A 19,021-nucleotide genomic window follows, 5' to 3' on the forward strand; every position below is an offset into this window, starting at 1 on the left:
GCTGAGACACTCAGGAGCTCGTCCGAGCTTTTTTTTTTCTCACATAGGTGACTGAGTATGAACTGGTGATAAAGTCCACTTTGTATTGGGCATGCTTAAAACTGAGGATTTGAGTCCCCACCTGTAAAACAGATGTATATACAGATGTAAATACTGTGAAGACTCTTCTTGTAGGGCTTTGATGTTCTGCACCATGAGCAGGAGGGCACAGTGAGATTAAGGCATCACATGCCTTTCCCTGGTGGATACTGTTCACTGGGACAATGGTGTACACCTTCCTGCTAGCCTGTCAGCGTTTCTGCAACAGTCTCATCCACTTCCCCTTTTCCAGGCTGGATTGGATGTTATTTTATACACAGGACTTCAGCTGTGCAGTTAGAGTCCCATTGACCCCTTTCAAGTTTCACCAGCTGTTGGGCTTTGCATTGATAAAACAGACTGTATTTGAGTCTGCTCTGAATAAGCCCGCAGAGTGAAAGATCCAGCTCCTGGACTCGGCTTAAATGCAAGAACTGGCAGCAGGTAAAGCTTGGAGTGGCTCACACTGCTGTGCAATGGGAGCCTGACACTGTCGGCGAGCTCTCTCGACAGCCTGTGGCTGCTGTCTGTTCAGGTTGTCTGTGTCTCCTTATGCTTCAGGGAATTACAGGATGAAGCCGCCAGTCTTCGACACCTTGGGAGCAGAGACAGAGGTGTCGGAAAGTAATTGTTGTTTTCCGTTTCTGTGTTTGGTTATGTATGGTATAGAAGTAGTCTTGCACACAAGCACATTGACTCAGAGACCGGCACACCCTTGGATAAAGAATCCGACACCAGGGGAACAGATTGACTCCTACAGCACAGCTGATTGCTTCGTTTGGAGTATTATGAGCTACAGGATGTTTTTACTTGTTAATCAAAAAAAGAAACAGCAGTACTGTACTGTAACTCCAAACCTTTTGCTTATGAAAATGTACCCACATTGAACCAACGATTTTAAAATATCCAGCCTGCCAGTTAGTAAAAACCAGAACTGGATCAATCTGCTGTGCATTGGGGTCATGTGACCCCAACTGACAGCGCCAGCGGCTCTTACTAACTCACACCTTTGTCTCTAACCCACTGGTTTCCTACGGTGATGTTTCGTTGGATTTCTGGGGATGGGAGATGGTCTTTTTTCCATAATAAGTTGTTCAAATAGGAATAACAACTCTGCGAGTGCCATCTTCTGTTGTACTGTGTTGTTCTCCTCTGTTGTGAATGTTTCTTTGTCCAAGAAGTCACCCCCATGATCCCACCTGACTGTCTTCTTGATTGTCTTATGTTGTTTACTAACGAGCCGAGTTTGTCTGTTCTCTCCTTGGGTCTTCCTCATGTCCTCCACACACACCCAACTGCCCCGCCCCTCTCAGGTCTTGTCCAAGACTCCCCATCCCGCCTGCCTGCCCAGTCCTATCGCACCCGGCCCATTCCAGTACTGAAGCTGTCGCAGTCAGGCGAGCAGGGTGAGTCCGTCTGTCCAGCTGCTGTTCGTCCGTCTGCCTGCCCACCTGTCTCTCTCTGCATGCGAGTGAATCTTCCTCACTCTCTCTCTCTGCATGTGAGTGTGTCTTCCTCACTGTCTCTCTGCATGTGAGTGTGTCTTTTCTAATGCTTTTATCCAGGTCATCTCAAGAGAGTGTCAATGCAGTGTAAAACATAGATAAGATCACTTTATTAGCTATATACAATTTCTTGCATTAGGAATTCATCTTTTCGCATACCCTAGCTTGCTCTCCATGAGACACTGACACACAGACAGGGAGAGAAACTTGGGGTCAGAGCACAGGGTCAGCCATTTATACGGCGCCCCTGGAGCAGTTGGGGTTAAGGGTCTTGCTCAGGGGCCCAACGGAGTAGGATTCCTCTGCCGGCTGTGGGATTTGAACCAGCAACCTTCCAGCCACAGGCACAGATCCTTAGCCACAGTACCACCACTCTGCCCCCTATATATAGAGAGAGATACTGATTTTTTTTTTACAAAAAAATGTAACTCAGGTCTGATGGATTGTATCAAATATTTTAAACTTAAATGTCAAAATCTTCATATACTGTACAGATCAGATAAACAATAGGATTCAGTAGGAAATATTTCCATTTTTGTGAAATTACATAACTGAAGCTCAGTCTTTTCAATCCACGAACAATACTGATCAATCAATAAGCTTCTCAGTTCATTATTCCTCCTGCTTGAAATGGAAATAACATTGTTCATGAACACAGTGAACTATTGATATAAAACGTGTTTGTTACTGAAACAGGCTACACTGAGGGTAACTGAAAGTGCTTCTGTTCCGATTGCCTGCTCCTCCTCGTCATCAACACAGTTAGAGCTGTGGACTAATGCACAAGTCTTTGCAGGTGATAGACCTGCAGTGACAACACAGGTCCACTGTCTTCAGGGTGGGAGCTGTGTTGCGATTCTGTGTTCATCTCCCTGTTCACTGCTTTGACATTCACTGGGCTCCAAGTGTGCTGATGACCTCACCTCATCTTCTCTCTCTGTCCCTGTCCTTGTTATTTTGCCACTCTCTTATTCTTCATTTGCTGTACTTTTTGTGTTTTTTGTACATATTTTTAAAGGTTTTATTTTCAAAGCCTGCAAAATCTTGTTGTGATTGCCAGCTGAATCAGCTCGCTGCTGTCAGTGTCGGTGAGCAAGGTCAGGCACAGTCAAGCAGGCCCAGCAAAGCCCACTGAGCCTGCAGGCCCGCAGAGCACTCTGTCAGAACACGAGATGCCGTATGCAGAAACACCTGGGCGGCTCAGCTCTAGCTTCAGTAAAGGGTGCAGAGTGGAGCATTCTGGGACATGTCAATCCTAGGTGTTGTACAGGGGCAACAGCAGGGCAAACCACACAATTACCAGGTTGTTTCATGAGATCAGTCCTTTCTTCAACTACTGGGCCATACTTACTCCTGTGTATGCTTTGTACCTGTGTGTAATTGAGAGGTCACTTTGGTGAAGTGCATATGAGTAACATCATATTAGCTTCTTGCTTTGGAATGCTTTTCTGGCCAGCCCTGCTTCTGCAGGTCAGTCAACAGTGTTTGAAGCCGTGAAGATCAGAGTCTTGCCATGTTAAAATGAGCAGAACTGTGAGATAATGTCACAACCCTGAACACACATTGGAGCAGACCCAGCTGCAGCAGTGTCCAAGACTACAATTGGAGCCTTGTGCTTGCTGCGGGCCACAAAGTCACGAAGAAAACAAGGGTGCAAAAGAAATATGGGGGAAATCAAGCCATTTTGCTGTATGAGAGGCTCAATTTAGCATGGCAGGACTGTGTAGCAGGCTACTCTTTCTCATCATTGAGCTCTGCTTGAAGCCAGTCTGCTGTCTGTTGGTTTGGGGGTGTACAGAATGTGTGTGGAGTGTGTTGGGGTGCTGTCATTTCCCACAGCCTGGTCCCTGAGTGAATTCGTCCCGGTCTGTCCAGCAGGGGAAGTTCCATTCTGCAGACACGGCTTCCAGTGGCTGGTTCGGCGGTGCTGAAAAGCTTGGCCTGGTCCAGCCTGCCCTGCTGTTTGGACTGGCTGAATGAAATGGGGACTCAGTGCCAGTGTGTCTGATTGGATGACACTGACTGACTGCCAGTGTACTGAGTCCCTAATGGGACCGCATGACTGACGGACCCATTGATTGACTGACAAACTGAACACTACAGATTATCTGGGCTGATGGAGTGATGACTGCCTGATGGACAGACAGCTGTAGGTCAGCAGGGCAGGGAGTTTAGGGCAGTGGGGGCTCTGATTGTGTGGTGCCCCCTATGTTTCAGGGCGGGAGCTGCGTGTGGTGGTGAATACAAATGACCCTGACTACGAGCATGTATACTCTGTGGAGAGCTACGATGACCCCACAGAGGAAGACCTGTTTCCCACCGTCACCTTAACTGAGGGTCAGTATGGTCCTTTCCTCTCACCTCTCTGTACTTCAGTCTCTTGTTTCTCCCATAATTCAGATTCAAATACAAAGTGCGTTGCTGGTATGGCTGGTAGGTTACTGTGTTAACAAAGCATGGTAGTTGCTATGGAAAAGTGGAAAAAATTGTGGAACATTTTTGATGTAGGTTGTGCTACTCCAAATTGGCACTGCTCACACAAGAGAAATTTAGTATTATTGACGATTGGATTATGCTGTATTAATGAGCTAACCAGCATTAAAATATTCTTGATTTCTTGATTCTTGCCAGTGGGTCCGTGTGCTAGTCTGAACAGTGCTTGTACTGTTCTGTCTCCTCAGGAGAAACCAGCACCATCGACCCCCGGCAGGCCGTGCGCAGCAGGCGAGCGCTTGCTGGTGAAGGTAACGGTGCCACTGGCACACCACGGCTCACCGCTCCAGGCTGGCTGCTTTCAAAAGCTTCTTCTGGCTAATGGGGGACTGATGGGTGGGGTGTGGCCCAGTGGTCAGGACCTGTTTTGTTCAGGGCAGCTGGACACTTCTCTTTTCTTTCAGCCCCTGCAACAACCTGGGAGTCTGTGGTTTCCACCTGTGTTCCTGCAGCACAGCAGGCGTGCAGATCTCCAGTCTGAACAAAGATTCAGTTGATGCATTTGAGCAAAGAGTTACTTAGACATTGTGGTTAAGTGATCAGATGAAGTGAAAGAAAACTAATGCTGAGACACACTGCTTCTCTAACCTATCAGCCTACTAGACAGAAACAAAGTATTAATTAGAAGTACCAGTGAATCAATTAAGTGATCAAAGCACTTGTGAGACTGGAGATCTGCAAAGACCTCAACTAGAATTCCCTCTTTCAGTCTGATGAGTTTAAACAGTCCCGTGACACAGTCCGAGTCACTCTGCAGCCTTTATCTGCAGGAACGCACAGATCTGAAGTGCTGCCCATGCTGGTGTCCTGCTTAATTTCCCAGGTTTAACCATCTAAAACTGTCTTTTGTTTTGTAGCTTTTTCCATCAAGGTCTTGCCTTGTTTCTGGTGCAAGTTTTGCTAACATCCCTCCAGGGCCGTGTGCACGCAGGGACGGTGGTGCTGGCTGAGTTCTGCATGTCTGCATGACCTGGCAGTACAGACTGGTGGTTTTGGAAACTGGTGTTTTATGCATGAAAAGGTCTTGTTTGTGGTGACCAATGCATATTGGACATTTCTGTGTTACTGAGGCAGAGCTGGAGGCCTGTCTGTACTTGCTTGTGCTTACAAAACCTGCACATCCTGTTACGCAAGTCAGTATGACAGCACTTCCAGGCTGTTAGTTTGCCAGATAACTCCAATGCGAACCCATCAGAACAGAGCTGCAACCAGAGCTGAACTCATGCTGCCTTCCCCTGCCCAGCAGACCCCTGCTTGTTGCCTCTGGAGGAGGGCACCTGCTCACGCTACACCCTGCGCTGGTACTTCAACTCTCGGGTGTCCGACTGCCGCCCCTTCATCTACAGCGGGTGCGGAGGAAACGCCAACCACTTCACCTCTAAAGAGGCCTGTCAGCTCCACTGCCAGGGCAAGCGGGCAGGTAAGGGCATTGCCACCTGCAGTGGCAGGTGTGTAGGAGTGTGGAGATTGGAGACCTGCTGTTGTCAGGCTGGAATTGTACCTGAGTGGCCTTTCAGGAGCAGGCGAGGAAGAAGATGAGTGTACAAAGATATCACTTCAGCACTTTATGGATGTCTTGCTGTTTTTTTATTGACGCAATATTCCAAAGAACAAAAAGTTGAATTTGTGTTTTATAATTTACCAATCAGAAGTGCCAGTTGTCAGACAGAACAGGAGAGGTACGCAGCATCCTTTGAAGAGGCATGCAGCAAAATGGAATCCTGTGAAGCATGCCCTGTCAGAGCTATGTGCTTCTTTCCATTCTGACCTGCAGTGGAGAGAGCACAGGCTCAGAAGTGATCATCTCTCAGTGCCAGTGTTTCTAGCTCATAAGCACAGTGGTCACTGTTGAGTGGAATAGCCAAAGCCACTTGTACCATCCTCTCCAGCACTAGAGAAACCCAGACTCAGTCAGCTACTGACACAAGACCATCCCCTCCAGCACTAGAGAAACCTGGTCTCAGTCAGCTACTGACACAGGACCATCCCCTTCAGCACTAGAGAAAGCCAGTCTCAGTCAGCTACTGACAGAGCCCAAACTCGGAGTGAAACATTTGTGGATTGTCTGGAAATTACATGTATTTGAGGACATGCTGAGAGTCTGCATCTTATGTGTTTTGTAGTGAGGGCAGCTGAAAAGATAAGGAGATGGCTATTCTAAAGTATGAAAAAATGCAGGTTAAAGGCAAAAACTAGGACAGAGCCTGCATGTGATATATATATATATGAACAAGTAATAGGTTTATTCCATGCTGAAAAAAAGAAGAAAGAGAACACAACGTTTCGGCCGTGGAGCCTTCTTCAGGTGTGGAAGCCTTCTTCCACACCTGAAGAAGGCTCCACGGCCGAAACGTTGTGTTCTCTTTCTTCTTTTTTTCAGCATGGAATAAACCTATTACTTGTTCCTTTGCAGCCTACGCATGCTGACGCAGCTACCCACCTGAACTACTACCTATATATATATATGATGTTTAAGCCTAGAGCCAGCATGGCTGATCTGGAAGGGTCCATTTGTCTCTGGGTCTTCATTCCATGTTTTCTGGTAATGACCTAAATCAGTTCGTTATTCAGATGCTGGTGCTCTCAGGGGACAAAGAGACCCAAAATACTTGGAGACATGCTGGGCTTGAGGATTAGGACTGGAGTTAAGATGAAAATTGTTTGTTTAGGAGACTGAGATATAAACTGGCATCCAATTTCAAAGAAAAATATATTATTTCAATATTTTTTGCATGCTACTTGTAAAGCACTGGAGTTTTAAAAGAGCTATGTATCTGTGTGAGAGTCACTTCACATTACGGAGAGGACAGATTAATATGGTATAGCATTCTGTATTTTCTCTCTCCCCACAGCTCTCCTTCTCTAACGTTCTGTCTCTCTGTATCTTCTCTCTCTACATCCTTGTCTCTCTCTGTATTGCTTTGTGCTGACTTGATCATTCTGAAATCTTGGGGGGAGATGATGTCTAAAGACTCAGCTTAGTGCTTGGGGTCATGAGCTATTTAGAATCTTTCTCCTCCTATCATAGCTGAACAGACACACATGGCTATAAATAAAATCAGCTGAGAACTGCATGTGAACTGTCTGTCTCTGTTCTTCACTGTACATGACACGCTCACACGCACACAGGAACACAGGCAGTAACAGTGCACAGACACTGGGAAGAGCTCTTCACAGGCAGAGCAGGACTTTGTAGATTCTTTGTATGAATGGGTCATTCTTCTGTTTCCTAGAAGGTTAAAAGGCAGTTTTCTATATCTTCTTCATCCTCTTCTTCCTTTTTTCCTTACTCTGGGAACGTGGCTGTTGTTCTAGCATGCTTCTGCTCACAGTAAGAAAGATGTACGTCCAGCAGCCTGCGCTTCCAGGCTTCATGGGCAGATGGGTGTTTGGAGCTACAGGGTCCTGTTCTTGCTGACTGGAGTCACAACTATATCTGTGTCCAGATACTGAGATCTAAGTGACAGCTTCTGCTTTTTGAGGTGGGGGAGGGGGGTTACAGCTTCTCCCAGGCCCCCCAACATTTTTCAAAAGAAATGTTTACACTCCCACATCAATTTCCCCAGGTTTCTGGGGCTGAGAGTCTGGGTGAACCGGGTATAGGAGCAGAGAGGCCTACTGAACACGGCTCTGAACCTTCCCTCGGGAGTGGGAGTTTTAAATCCCCTTGGGGACACTAAGGTGCTGTACGTCCCCTGTATTCCTCTAGCCAGTCCAGCTGGATAAAGTAATTGTGGGAAAACCACTTGGGTGACACACTGTAATGCACTTTACCATGTCAGAAAACAGCATAAACTCTGCCTGTGAGCCCTAACAGGCTTCGGCCTTTTACCTGCGGTGTGCTGAGTTGTGGGTTTCTCTGTTTCAGACACAGTGCTGGAGAAGACGGACAGCTGAGATGGTCATAGCAATCCATCGCTGAGCAGTTTACAAAATGGACTCCCTTTCACCTCTGCAGCAGGCACCCCATACTTCTGACACATCCCTCCCCGCACACACAGACATGGGGGAATGAGCTGCACACACTGCCACACACACAAATAATGGCAGATGGAGACACAATCACAAAGATACTGGGGAAAAGTACACACGATGATGGACATAGAAAATAGACATGCACAGTGTCATGTGTATTGGCCGTACCTATTTGTTATACAAGAGGCAGAACAGGAACAAACTAACCATTGAAACACTCTTGATTTTAAAGTGCTAAAAAAGGCGCAGACAGTTCCAACTCTAAATGCAGCATCAAAGAGGTATATTTAAGCATGTGTTCACACCTGAACTTAGTTTTCCTAAAGAAACAGGAAAATTTAGTTTTATGGAAACTGAACCTTACACTATTTTATTACACACAGGCAAATTCAATTATATACACACTGAAGATCCATTAAACTGTCAAAAAATATTTTAAGAAAACTACAGTATAGCAGCATCTATTCTCAGCCATTCCTGAGATATTCCACATGGAAGAATCCTAGAATTCCCAAATATGATTTAGTCAGAACTGATTCTTTGGGAATGGATAAAATGCTTAGTGCCATGGACACACTATTTCTTTTTTTTCTGGAATTGTCAAGCAGTGCTGGCTGGAAATTCAAAGGAATTTGAAGCAAAACACTGGATGTCAGCAGCAGCGCTCCTGAACACACAGCCAGTCTTTTAACAGATTCTCAGACAAAGATCTATGTAGATATTATAGAAAAGGGAACTAAGACCCTTTGCCTACAACTTACGTTACACAATGTTGTTCTGCAGTAGTCAATTTAAACCAGCACCCTGGACAGCACCTCTCTTTCTGACAGTTCCTGGACTGCTTCTCCCCTGAATGTCTTTCACTGATGAAGGGGGACTAGTGCCCGAGTCTCTCTCAGAGGGGGGTGTGATGACTCTCAGGTGTGTTAGCCATCAGCTGCTCTTTTTACCTGTCTGAAAATGTCAAATCCTGTTTTGCTTGCGGCCAAACGGCGAGACTGAAAGCACATACCATGCCACGCCCACTGCCTGCCTGTGTGCTCAGACTCTGGCGCCCGGCCAGTACATGACCCGAGCTGAGTGCTCGAGCCAGCTGCTCCCTGTGTGTCACCCCAGGTGAGCTCCTCCTGCTGCTCCGTCCTTCACAGGAGGAGTCGAGCACCGGCCACATCCTTCTCCTGGTGCCTGTTGCACGAGAATCCTGTTCTTGGAGAGGCAGAGAGACTGGGAAATCTGGTCCCACAGAATAGCGCAGTAGTACAGGGAGGGAACCCAGGATGTCCACAACCGTCTCTTTTGCCTTACAGTTGAGTGGAATTTCAGTTTATATGTATGCACTCCCCAATGTCTAGAACCAGCTTTAAAAATGTACAGTCAGATATTCTAAACATGTGCAAGTTAGGGTGAGAAGGGAATCTGATATAATGCACAAATGTTTTTATATTGCCTGGGAAATCATATTTTTTGTCTGAAATATGTTTTTTTAACTTTGCATGTTTGTCTCCACAAATGAATGGTGCTATATTTAATGTTATTTGTATTGAAGCTTTTATGTTTTAAATTAAGATGGAATCTGCCATTTTTTGTAAAAACTGAAGGTGGAATTTTAAAACAATGTATTAAATACAGGTCTTATTTTCAAAATGTAAAAAAAATATATATATTAAAAAAACCTAAAGTAATTGAATGTTGTGTGATGGCTACTGTTTCAAAGCTAAAGCATCTGCACAACTGGTCAAATCTTTCACAAGTATGTTGTTGAAGATAACTGCCAGGGTGAAATTAGACACTTGTGCTCGATGGCCCCATACATGAAGACAAAAGGCTCCACTTCTATCTATGATGCCACCTGAATGCACACAAACACAGGAGCCCTAATGACGGACTAGAGCCGTGCCTGTCATCGAACCCTCATCCCTGGGCTGAAAGGCCCGAGCAGGTGGCCATCTGTCTGAGTGGCTGAGGGTGTGTTGTCTTGGAGAAGTGCTTTTCCTGCCAGATGTGATGTTCCAGGAGGCTTCATGCTAAAAGCTTACAGACGTATTACATGACAGGTATCTGCTGAAGGCTCTATTCCTCGTGATGAAGTGGTGCACCTTGCTCTTGTGTTCCACTTCGACATGTGTGGATAAGAGCTTTCCTAGGATATGGATTTGAAAACCAGCTAAGAACCATCAAGGTTAAGGTGCCAGAGATACTCACGACAGTTCAGCTCTTTAGGGTTTTAATATTCTCATCTAAAATCTACAGTATAGCTGCGTACTTCTGCTTAATTGCTGTTTTAATCATTCATTCTTAAATTTTGATTGTATTAAATTAACTATCCATATAGCACTGTTTTGCATCTGCTCAGGCTATATTTACTGGATGTTTTTTGTTTGTAATTTTATTGAATTAATTTTATTGGGCCCCCTTGTTGAGGGTGTCTCCTTCAGGGCCAGGTTAAGGCACAGCCGACTAGATACGTGCCAATTGTTCATTTTTAATTTTCTAATAAAATACACGCACAATTCACTGAAAGCTTTCATGCATATTATTTCAAATAAAAGTAGATGTGATTTTCCATGTCATTATGTGCGAGCTGTAATTTAATTATGGACTTATGGACCCGACAAATGCAGGTAAAGCAAATCTGAGAAACAACATGAAGTCTGTAAGTGACTGACTGACTCATCAAGAGGCGTTACTCTGCCTGTGACTGCCTGATACCCGAACTACAGTGAAGCCTTTGAAGGGCAGGACAGCAGACAGTAGAAGCAGTAAATGACATTCAAAAAGACTGATAAAATTCAAGACTGGCATGGTGGTCTGGTTTGGTGTCTTGCAGTGCTGGAATTCCCTTGATGCTATCTGCGTGGAGTTTGTACATTCTCTTCGTGTTCATCTGGGTTAACCTGGGTGCTCTGGTTTCCTCCCCAAAGGAGGAAAAGTCCCAAAAGTCCAAAGACAGACTTGTAGGATAACTGGCTTCTGGGAAAACTGTCCCTAGTGTGTCTGTCTGTGAGCCCAGCGGTGGACTGGTGTATCCTGCTCTGCGCCTGTGGCTTGCTAGGCTCTGGTTCCCTCAATTGGATAAAGCAATTTGAAAATGGATGGAGGCATGTTAAGACTGCACAATGTACTAACCCTAATTTAGAATATTGTGTATAATTTTAGTCACAGCATTATCTTAAAGATATTACTTCTCTGGAATCAGCACAGCAAAAAACAACCTGATATTCAGTGAGGGCTAAAGCGAATGGCTTACACTGACAGACTGGAAAACCTGAACCTTTTTAGTTTTGAACAGAGAGGACACCAAGCAGACCTGTTATGAGTATTCAATCCCCAGTGGCCCTGAAAAGTAAACAAGGTGGGTGAGGCTGCAGACCAGTGAAACACGAAACAGGGATCACAAGTGGAAGCTACAGGGAAAAGCATTTAAAACTGACAACAGCAGGTACTTCTTCGCCCAGAGAGCTGTGGGAGTGCCCAGCCATGTGGCTGAAACCGATACTCTAATTTCTTTCTTGAAACAGCTGCGTAAGATCTCAGGAACAATTAGCTACTGAAAACCAAACAGGTTAGATGAGCTGAGTGGCCTCTTCTCGTTTGAAACCTCTTATGATCTTATAAGGCAAACCATGCTTTAGGCTAATGATATATTATTGATTCCCAAAGCACACATCCTGAAAAGGGGTGTTCCCTTAACTGATCATCATGCTTATGAAGATGCAGGTTAGAGGATGGTGTTAACAGGTGTCTTAATTCCACTTTAAAGAACTCGTGGACCCTTGTCTTTCGATGGCCTTCAGTGATTAAAAACTCACCCACGCAAAGAAGTACACAAATACTCTGAAGAAGACGGAAGAGGAGAGATCAATAAACAGGTCCGAGGGGACTGGAGCTTTCCCGGTCTTAATTAAAGTAGCGCAGTGCTGAGAGCAGCCCTGGGCCTCTCTCTGCAGACTGCAGCTGCTCTGGCCACATCGTCAGAGTGACAAACAGCACTGCGGTAATGGAGCTGTCTGACCAGGATGGAAAGGGGCTCCTCGACACAACGCTGCCTTGCCTCCCAGGCAGCTGTCAGTCTGCAGCCCTCTCCTGTGACTCCAGCAGCGCGAGAGTCCCCTCTGCACCACATAGCCCTGCCACACATTCCTGCAAGATTCTGTTTACAGGAAAAACACTTCTGATGGAAGGATCCCAGAGGATTCCTGCTTGACTTCACGCGAGTGTCCCTGGTACACTGTTATGGCCTTTTCTCCTTATTATAAAGCATGAAACCTGACCTGATGCAGTGGGGGGGGGTCTCACGTGGCTCACTAACTGCAAGGCCTGAGCTCTGTGATCAAGATGGCAACGGTTCAAGCATGAACTGTTACACTTAGGAGGCCAAGATTAGAGGGGGTACACTTGGACCGTTACCCTAAGAAGGCCTCATACCAGCTCCCCCGCTGAGACCCCCACATGGCCTCGTACCCCCTCCCTCACTGACCACTCACCTTTCACAGGAAAAACACTTCTACCTGCTCTGCCTCCCCCTGTGAGTCACTCACCTGGCTTCATACTCCTTCCCCGCTGAGACCCTCACCTTACAATGTTAAACACTCATTTAGCGCTTTTCTGCAGACTCCACTCAAATCACTTTACCCCCTTCCACCACCAATGTGTATTCCCCACCAGAGTGCGCCAGTACACTCCCCACACCAGCTATCAGAGTTAAGCCAGTTCAGAGATGGGGATTATTAGGAGGCCATGATTTGTAAAGGCTGGGGAAAAATTTATACACTTCTACTCTGGGAAACGAACTGGGATTTTTAAGGACCACAGAGAGTCAGGACCTCGGTTTTACGTCTCATCTGAAGGACGATACAGATTTAACAGTATAGTGTCCCGCTCATTAGGGGCATTAGGAGCCACACAGACTGCAGGGTGGCAGGACATTTTATGCAGGACAGGCAGCTCCAGCAAGTCTGCCTTTTGTGAATGAGTAACGGCCAAGGGGCTAAAAAATGAGCTCAGAGGCTCCGATTCCTCATCATTGTGAGTCACCCATCAAACTGCTGCCCCGAGATAGAGTGAAGCTGTCAGTGCAGCCTTCTGGGAAGCCAGACAGGAAAGAGTTGGGGGCACAGATCACGGGGCTGGGGATTTCTGGTCTTCTTTTGATAGAAACAGCCCAATGGGATGAATGGACCACATCTTACTTGCAATCGTGCTTAATGATGCGAGGTTGCACAGGTGAAGAGAAATGCACATAGTCTCTGCAGCTCTGTGCTGCTTGGTCGCCCCCGACTCTCAGGTCCTTGAGTTGCTGAACCTTCTTCTGCTTTGTCTTCAGAACAGGCAATTTAGACTGAAGCCCTGTTATCAGTGATTGCCCTTGCTGACCACCCTTAGTCTAGGAGAGTCGCTTTGATGAACATAACTAATCATTCATAGACGAGGAGAAGATAGTGGAATCTATGGGAATCATGATGGCAAGAAGCCTCACTGCCTCACTGTAGCTCTGCTCCCTCCCTTGTGCAATAATGGTGCTCAAGTCCAGGCCCAGAGAGTTCACTTCTGCTGTTTTTCCTTTTTTAATTATTATCAAGGACCCATTGTCCCCTCTCCTTGCCTCCACATCTCACTATCTGCAAGTCCTCAATTTATTGGTAAGGCTGCAAAGTAATTACACCGGCATTTATTGTGCATTCAGATGCTTAAGACTTGACACAGCCAGCGTGCTCCACTGATTAAAAGTCCCTGTGTGTAGTGGAGCTGCTACTGATTAAATTGAACTAATTGCTTTAAGGCTCTTTGACTTTCTTTCCCGTGATGGGAAGAGGCTGCGCTCGCTGGGCCATAATGAGCGCAGTTATAAATAGGCCTCATTGATCCAGAGACAGATGTCACCCACGCAGCGTGGATCAGCTCAGCAAGAAGTGCTCCGCCACGCGGCCAAGCTACTGGACGGAGAGATGACCTCCACCTCTAAGGGTGTTCCTGAGGACTTACAAATTTTAATTCTACAAAGATATAGTAAAGTAGGAGAAGTAACACTCCAACTTGATTATAGACCTCCATTTTTGCAGGTATCGGAGTGTTATATCCAGCTCCACGCACACTTGTGAACAGTGTACTTATCAATGATGCCCAGACTGGGAGTCAACATTCACCCAGAGTGACCCGGAGCAGGCTACTAGTTTGCAGTGAGCCTGTAGCAGGGCTGGGCTGCCCTGTGCGGGGGATCTGTCTGGCCCAGCAGCACCTGGCAGAGGTATGGAATCGGAGAACAGGATGGACTGCATATGGGACAGACAGCAGGTAACTGTTGAGCAGTAAAATCTGGACATTGTTGAGCAGGGTGTGCAGGATCAGGTCTCAATCTTCTTTACGGACAGCTCCAGCAGAGCTGTGAGAAACTCTGTCTCATGTACCTGGTTTTCAGAGGCCCGTTTCACTCCTCAACTTTTTTTACATCCGTGGGCTCTATTCTGAATGTTTCAGGGATTTTCAGTCAAGCCTGATTGATCTCTCCTGTGTAACAAATTGAAACAACAGGCTGCTGTAATAAACCTGTTCAGTACTGCACACAGAGACAAGGTGTAGATCCGAGGTAGTTCTGATTACAGGCACGCTCCATCCACCATTAACATATCTAATGAATATTAATTAAGTTGTCTATACTTGACAACAATTCCTCTTCTTCGTTTATTGAACACTGCCTCATCCAAACACATGGTAGCTTGGATTTCAAATGAGTTAACTAGAGTTGCACAATAAGTCTTCATACCCTGTCAAGCTTGCTGTGCTGAATAAGTGCTCACATAAGTTGAGAGGAGGTGTCACTGTGACATCAGAAGGACTTAGCAAATTCAGAAAAACTGCAGGTGAATAATGGCTGGAGAGCAGGTTGTCAAACCCTCTGTTTGAGAACTGGTCTCAGTTTGAAGGATTTCAGCCTGATAGAATGGGTACAAATGCTTTCATAGGGCGAAAGCAAAAGTGCTGTAACATGTTCTGGAGCTGAGAGTGATGAGGATGGGGAGGAGAGCTGAATGATGGGAGGGATGGAGGGAAGATGATGCTGGGGACAGGGCGGTAAAGAAGGAGAAAGAGAGGTGGGGGGAGAGGGGGAGAGAGTCGAGGAGAGGAGAGGAGTGGCTCCTGATCAGTGCTGTCACACAGCAGACTGTGCTGGAGCTGAGAGCCACGGGCAGCACACAGCTGGACACATCTGGACAGACGGACACACACCAACACAGAGGAAGGAGAGGAAGACAGAGCCTCAGAGCCTGCCACTGAGCTGGACTCACTCCGCATTCCCGAAGAAAAAGTAAAAGACTCCATCGGCTGACGAAGACCTGCCTGGAAGAGCTGCACCAAGTAAGTGCGTCAGGCAGCCTGTGTGCGGAGACGTGAACGCTAGTGCCCATGGGACTGTCTGTGGTTACAGGTTCAAGTTTACTGCTTTCGCAGTCAGGTACTGTCAGTTGACATTTGTCTTGGAAGGTTTACCGAGCTCACAAAAAATCATTAAACTTTTGTTTTGATTTATTTTTCACACACCGTAGCTTTTCTCTCTCTGCTATTTTCAAGGTGCTACACAGCGCTGTGTTCACACTGTGACCGGCACTAACACGGCGGTGTGATCTCTCAGTTTGGCAAAGAAAGAAATTCTCTTGTCTCAGACGAGAACCATGACTGTGGTTCCAATTAGCAGAGTATTAACAGAGTGAAATATTAGTTTTGGAATGTTTAGAAAATAAAAGATTAAATTACATATGGCACATGTCAATATAAAGTTCATACAGAATATAGCAAAACAAGCATACATACACACGTTAAATTAACATTTTCGATAAGACTGTTATGTATGAGAGTAAATTTCATGGAGAATCCTGGAGCATTTTTTTATCGCAGTGTTATGGTCAGAGCTGGACTCTGGAAATTTCTCTCCTAGCACAATTTGCACATACAGTAGGAAGAGATGACAAATGCTATACTCTGTGGCGTTCCGACAAGGATGACAGAATTCTCTAAGAAAGTGGGCAAAGATCCACTTAGGGCTGCATGAGATTGTAAAAAAAAAAACAGCAGTGCGTTACAGGGTGCTGAACTGTCGCAGACTTGTTCTCTTATTAAACGGCGGACTGTTTATACCAGTTTTCCTTGAGTGATACAGTCTTTATATCCTTTCACCGGCTCTTTGTCTGAACATGAATTTTGCATTAGATTAGATTTTCTCATTTGAGAGCCCGTGCGCATGTCCTTTCTCAGCTCCCTCAGCAACGGGACCCCGTGTTTTGCTCTGCCTCTCCCTTCAGTGGTCACGCCTTCAGCGAGGGGGGCTGTGCTCCTGTTGCTGCTGATGCTGTGGGGTGCCCTGGGCCAAGCCATGGAGCTGCGGGAGCAGCCTCTCCCCGAAGCCAGGAGACAGGCGTATGAGGTTGGAGACCTGCTGGCCATCAGCGTCCTGGACCGAGGCAGAGCGCTGAGCTCCCTGCTGGACGCAGTGCCGGTCCCTGCCAGCGCCTGGGTGAGCCCTAGGAAACGGACTCAGCACCGAGCATCGGTCACGGCCCCCAAGAGGAACCCCCAGGGGACACGCTTCTCCCTCTCCCTGGACGTCCCCACCAGTATCCTGAGCATCCTCATTGACCTGGCAAAGGCCAAGGAGCTCCGGGCCAAGGCCGCTGCCAACGCAGAGCTCATGGCACGCATTGGGCGCCGGAAATGACCACGGGGCTGGAGACTGAGGGACGTGCGGAACGAGGGTGGCAAAGGGGTGACGGGGATAGTGGGAAACTGGGGCGCTGATACACAGAGCCCTGCCCAGTGAACATGAGCTGCCTTGCTCTGGACAATACCAAGCAAAAACGTAGCAGCCAGTACACAGCTGGACTTGTACAGCCTGCAGGCAGGTACTCAGGATCAAAGGGGAGGCATGTTGAGAAAAGTGGATAATTCTACTGCCCTTGAAGCTGCATGTTTTAAAATGGGCTCTGCGCACGTTTCATAAAACTCTCATCTTTCTGTAATACTCCGGCACACACTTTAGGACAGGAGCAAGAGGCTCTTTATTGGACTACTGTATACTATATATATTTACTGGTCCATTAGTTATTGAATTAAACCTGTTACTCCATGCAGTGTTGGGTATCTTTTTAGTGCTTCAGTAGTGATCATAGTAAACTGATTGTTTTCTACAGCTAACCAAGATGCTTTAGTGAGTGGGACATGTTTTCCAGTGGCACAAGTGGAGGAGGAGGAATGTCACATACTACTGTTCAAATCTCGAGAGGGCTGGAGAAACAAGGCTGGGAGTCTGAATACGATGTTGCATTGCTTAGGCTGCATGAGGTGTTGCACAGTAAGTACTGGATGGTCTACTATTCCTGATTAAGGATGAACTAAAAGCTAATCAAACAACATCTGAGTTCATAAATCATTTAACAGCACGCTGAATTATTTCACCTATTTGTTCCTCCTTATCAAAACAAGCTGTTATGAAGTGATCTGTATATTAGTCTTTGAGGATAATGGTTTTTGCAGACCCCAGGCACCTGGCACTGTTGTGACAATAAGGTATTTCCTTTTGCAAACATGGTGAACTTTAGTTATACAGTGTCCACTAGAGGGTGAACAGTGTGCTTCTGGGCTACCAAATTGTCAGCACAGCTGAGGCACTGCTGTACATCGGGGCCACTTGGTGTGTACTATAATAGGCCATGGTTCAGCTTTCAGTGCTCCACAGTGTGGGCCAGGTAGGTCTATCTTCAGCCCTGGAGGGCTGGCATTCCTGCGGGTTTTTATCGCTGTCCAGCTGTCCTAGGTTTGAAAAGGCGATTTATAAATAAACGTTATTAAATCAGCTCATTATTGTACCAATTTACAGTTTCACATCTGGACACCCTGACCTGGACACTCCGCAGACACTTTAACCTCAGGAAATGTGTAGGACTGCCCTGCTGGAGGCCACATTCTTCATTATACGTTGCTGAATAGGCCAACAAACTGCGAGCACTTGATCTCTCTCCCTCCTTTAGTGGTAATAACCTTTACGGATTCCTCCCTGCAGGAATCCCACTCTTTACCCTCAAAGGAGCTCTGTAGACCAGGTTTCCCAGTCCTGGATCTTGACCCCCTGTCTTCCACTTTTCATTGCAACCCAGGTCCTACTGTAGGTCCTTAATTATACATTTTAACTCAACTAATTTGCTAAATGGGAAGTGTAACTGTTCCATTAACACCTAACTTGAACCTGTTAACTATTACTGTTTACATGCAATTTGAAATCTGCCATGTCTACTGACTGAAAATAGTGAAGGTGCTCCGATTAGCAGGTCAATCAGCTCAGCTTTGGGTTCAGTGAAGAGCTCTGGAGTGCAGATGAGATTTAGGCTTGACAAGGTGTCAGCGTCACACAACCCAAGTCTGGACCTCAGACAGGCAGATAACTGCATCAAGCCGATGACAAAACTGAGTCTATGGACGTACAGTACATACTATGCCGCTCGGCGAGAGAAAAGGAAATAAACTGTGACCGAAGAGGGATGAGTCAGGCGCCTCAGGCGCGCTGGGCTGCCTGATTACTGCTCACATAAGAAAGGCGCTCACACTGTTTGGACAGCTTTTATACCGTAAACTGGCACGCTGCGATCAGCAGCCAGCCTGAGCTTTCTGAGGGGCCGGAAGCAGTTCCTCTCTTACCATACGAGAATTATAATCACGTTACTCTTCCGTCTGGACAGTCACTGCAGGGGACAGAGAATCCCAGTATTCCTCACCTATCATTTCTGTCTGATTGTCCCCCAATGTCTATGGAATTAAACATACTAAAAACAAAAACATAAACGATGTCCAAAGTACAAAGACAAAAAACACAGTACAGCTGCTGTACTTCAACACTGACGTTATGTCCGTTATGTTGAACTGATGATCATGCGCTCAGGAGCAACAAATAACTCTTACAGAAAATATCCGTATAAATTTCCTGTGTA

The 19,021-nt window shown here is 46.3% G+C and overlaps 2 protein-coding genes across 2 annotated transcripts; both read left to right on the top strand.

The window, feature by feature from the left end:
- Window positions 1–503: 503 nt before the first annotated feature.
- Window positions 504–9,729, top strand: LOC148835566 (collagen alpha-1(VII) chain). The gene is made up of 7 exons (XM_088915822.1): window positions 504–522; window positions 640–702; window positions 1,392–1,484; window positions 3,801–3,920; window positions 4,265–4,327; window positions 5,323–5,496; window positions 7,945–9,729. The coding sequence occupies exons 1-7, from the start codon at window positions 504–506 to the stop codon at window positions 7,971–7,973; spliced, it is 561 nt and encodes a 186-aa protein (XP_088771948.1). The 3' UTR covers window positions 7,974–9,729.
- Window positions 9,730–15,099: 5,370 nt separating this feature from the next.
- LOC148835567 (urocortin-2-like) lies at window positions 15,100–16,758 on the top strand. Its single transcript, XM_088915823.1, has 3 exons — window positions 15,100–15,119; window positions 15,475–15,501; window positions 16,299–16,758. Exons 1-3 carry the CDS (start codon window positions 15,100–15,102, stop codon window positions 16,756–16,758), a joined length of 507 nt encoding a protein of 168 aa, XP_088771949.1.
- Window positions 16,759–19,021: the final 2,263 nt, after the last annotated feature.

The sequence above is a fragment of the Atractosteus spatula genome, chromosome 5 (assembly GCF_055471065.1).
Source record: "Atractosteus spatula isolate fAtrSpa1 chromosome 5, fAtrSpa1.hap1, whole genome shotgun sequence".
In the NCBI taxonomy this organism is placed as follows: domain Eukaryota; kingdom Metazoa; phylum Chordata; class Actinopteri; order Semionotiformes; family Lepisosteidae; genus Atractosteus; species Atractosteus spatula.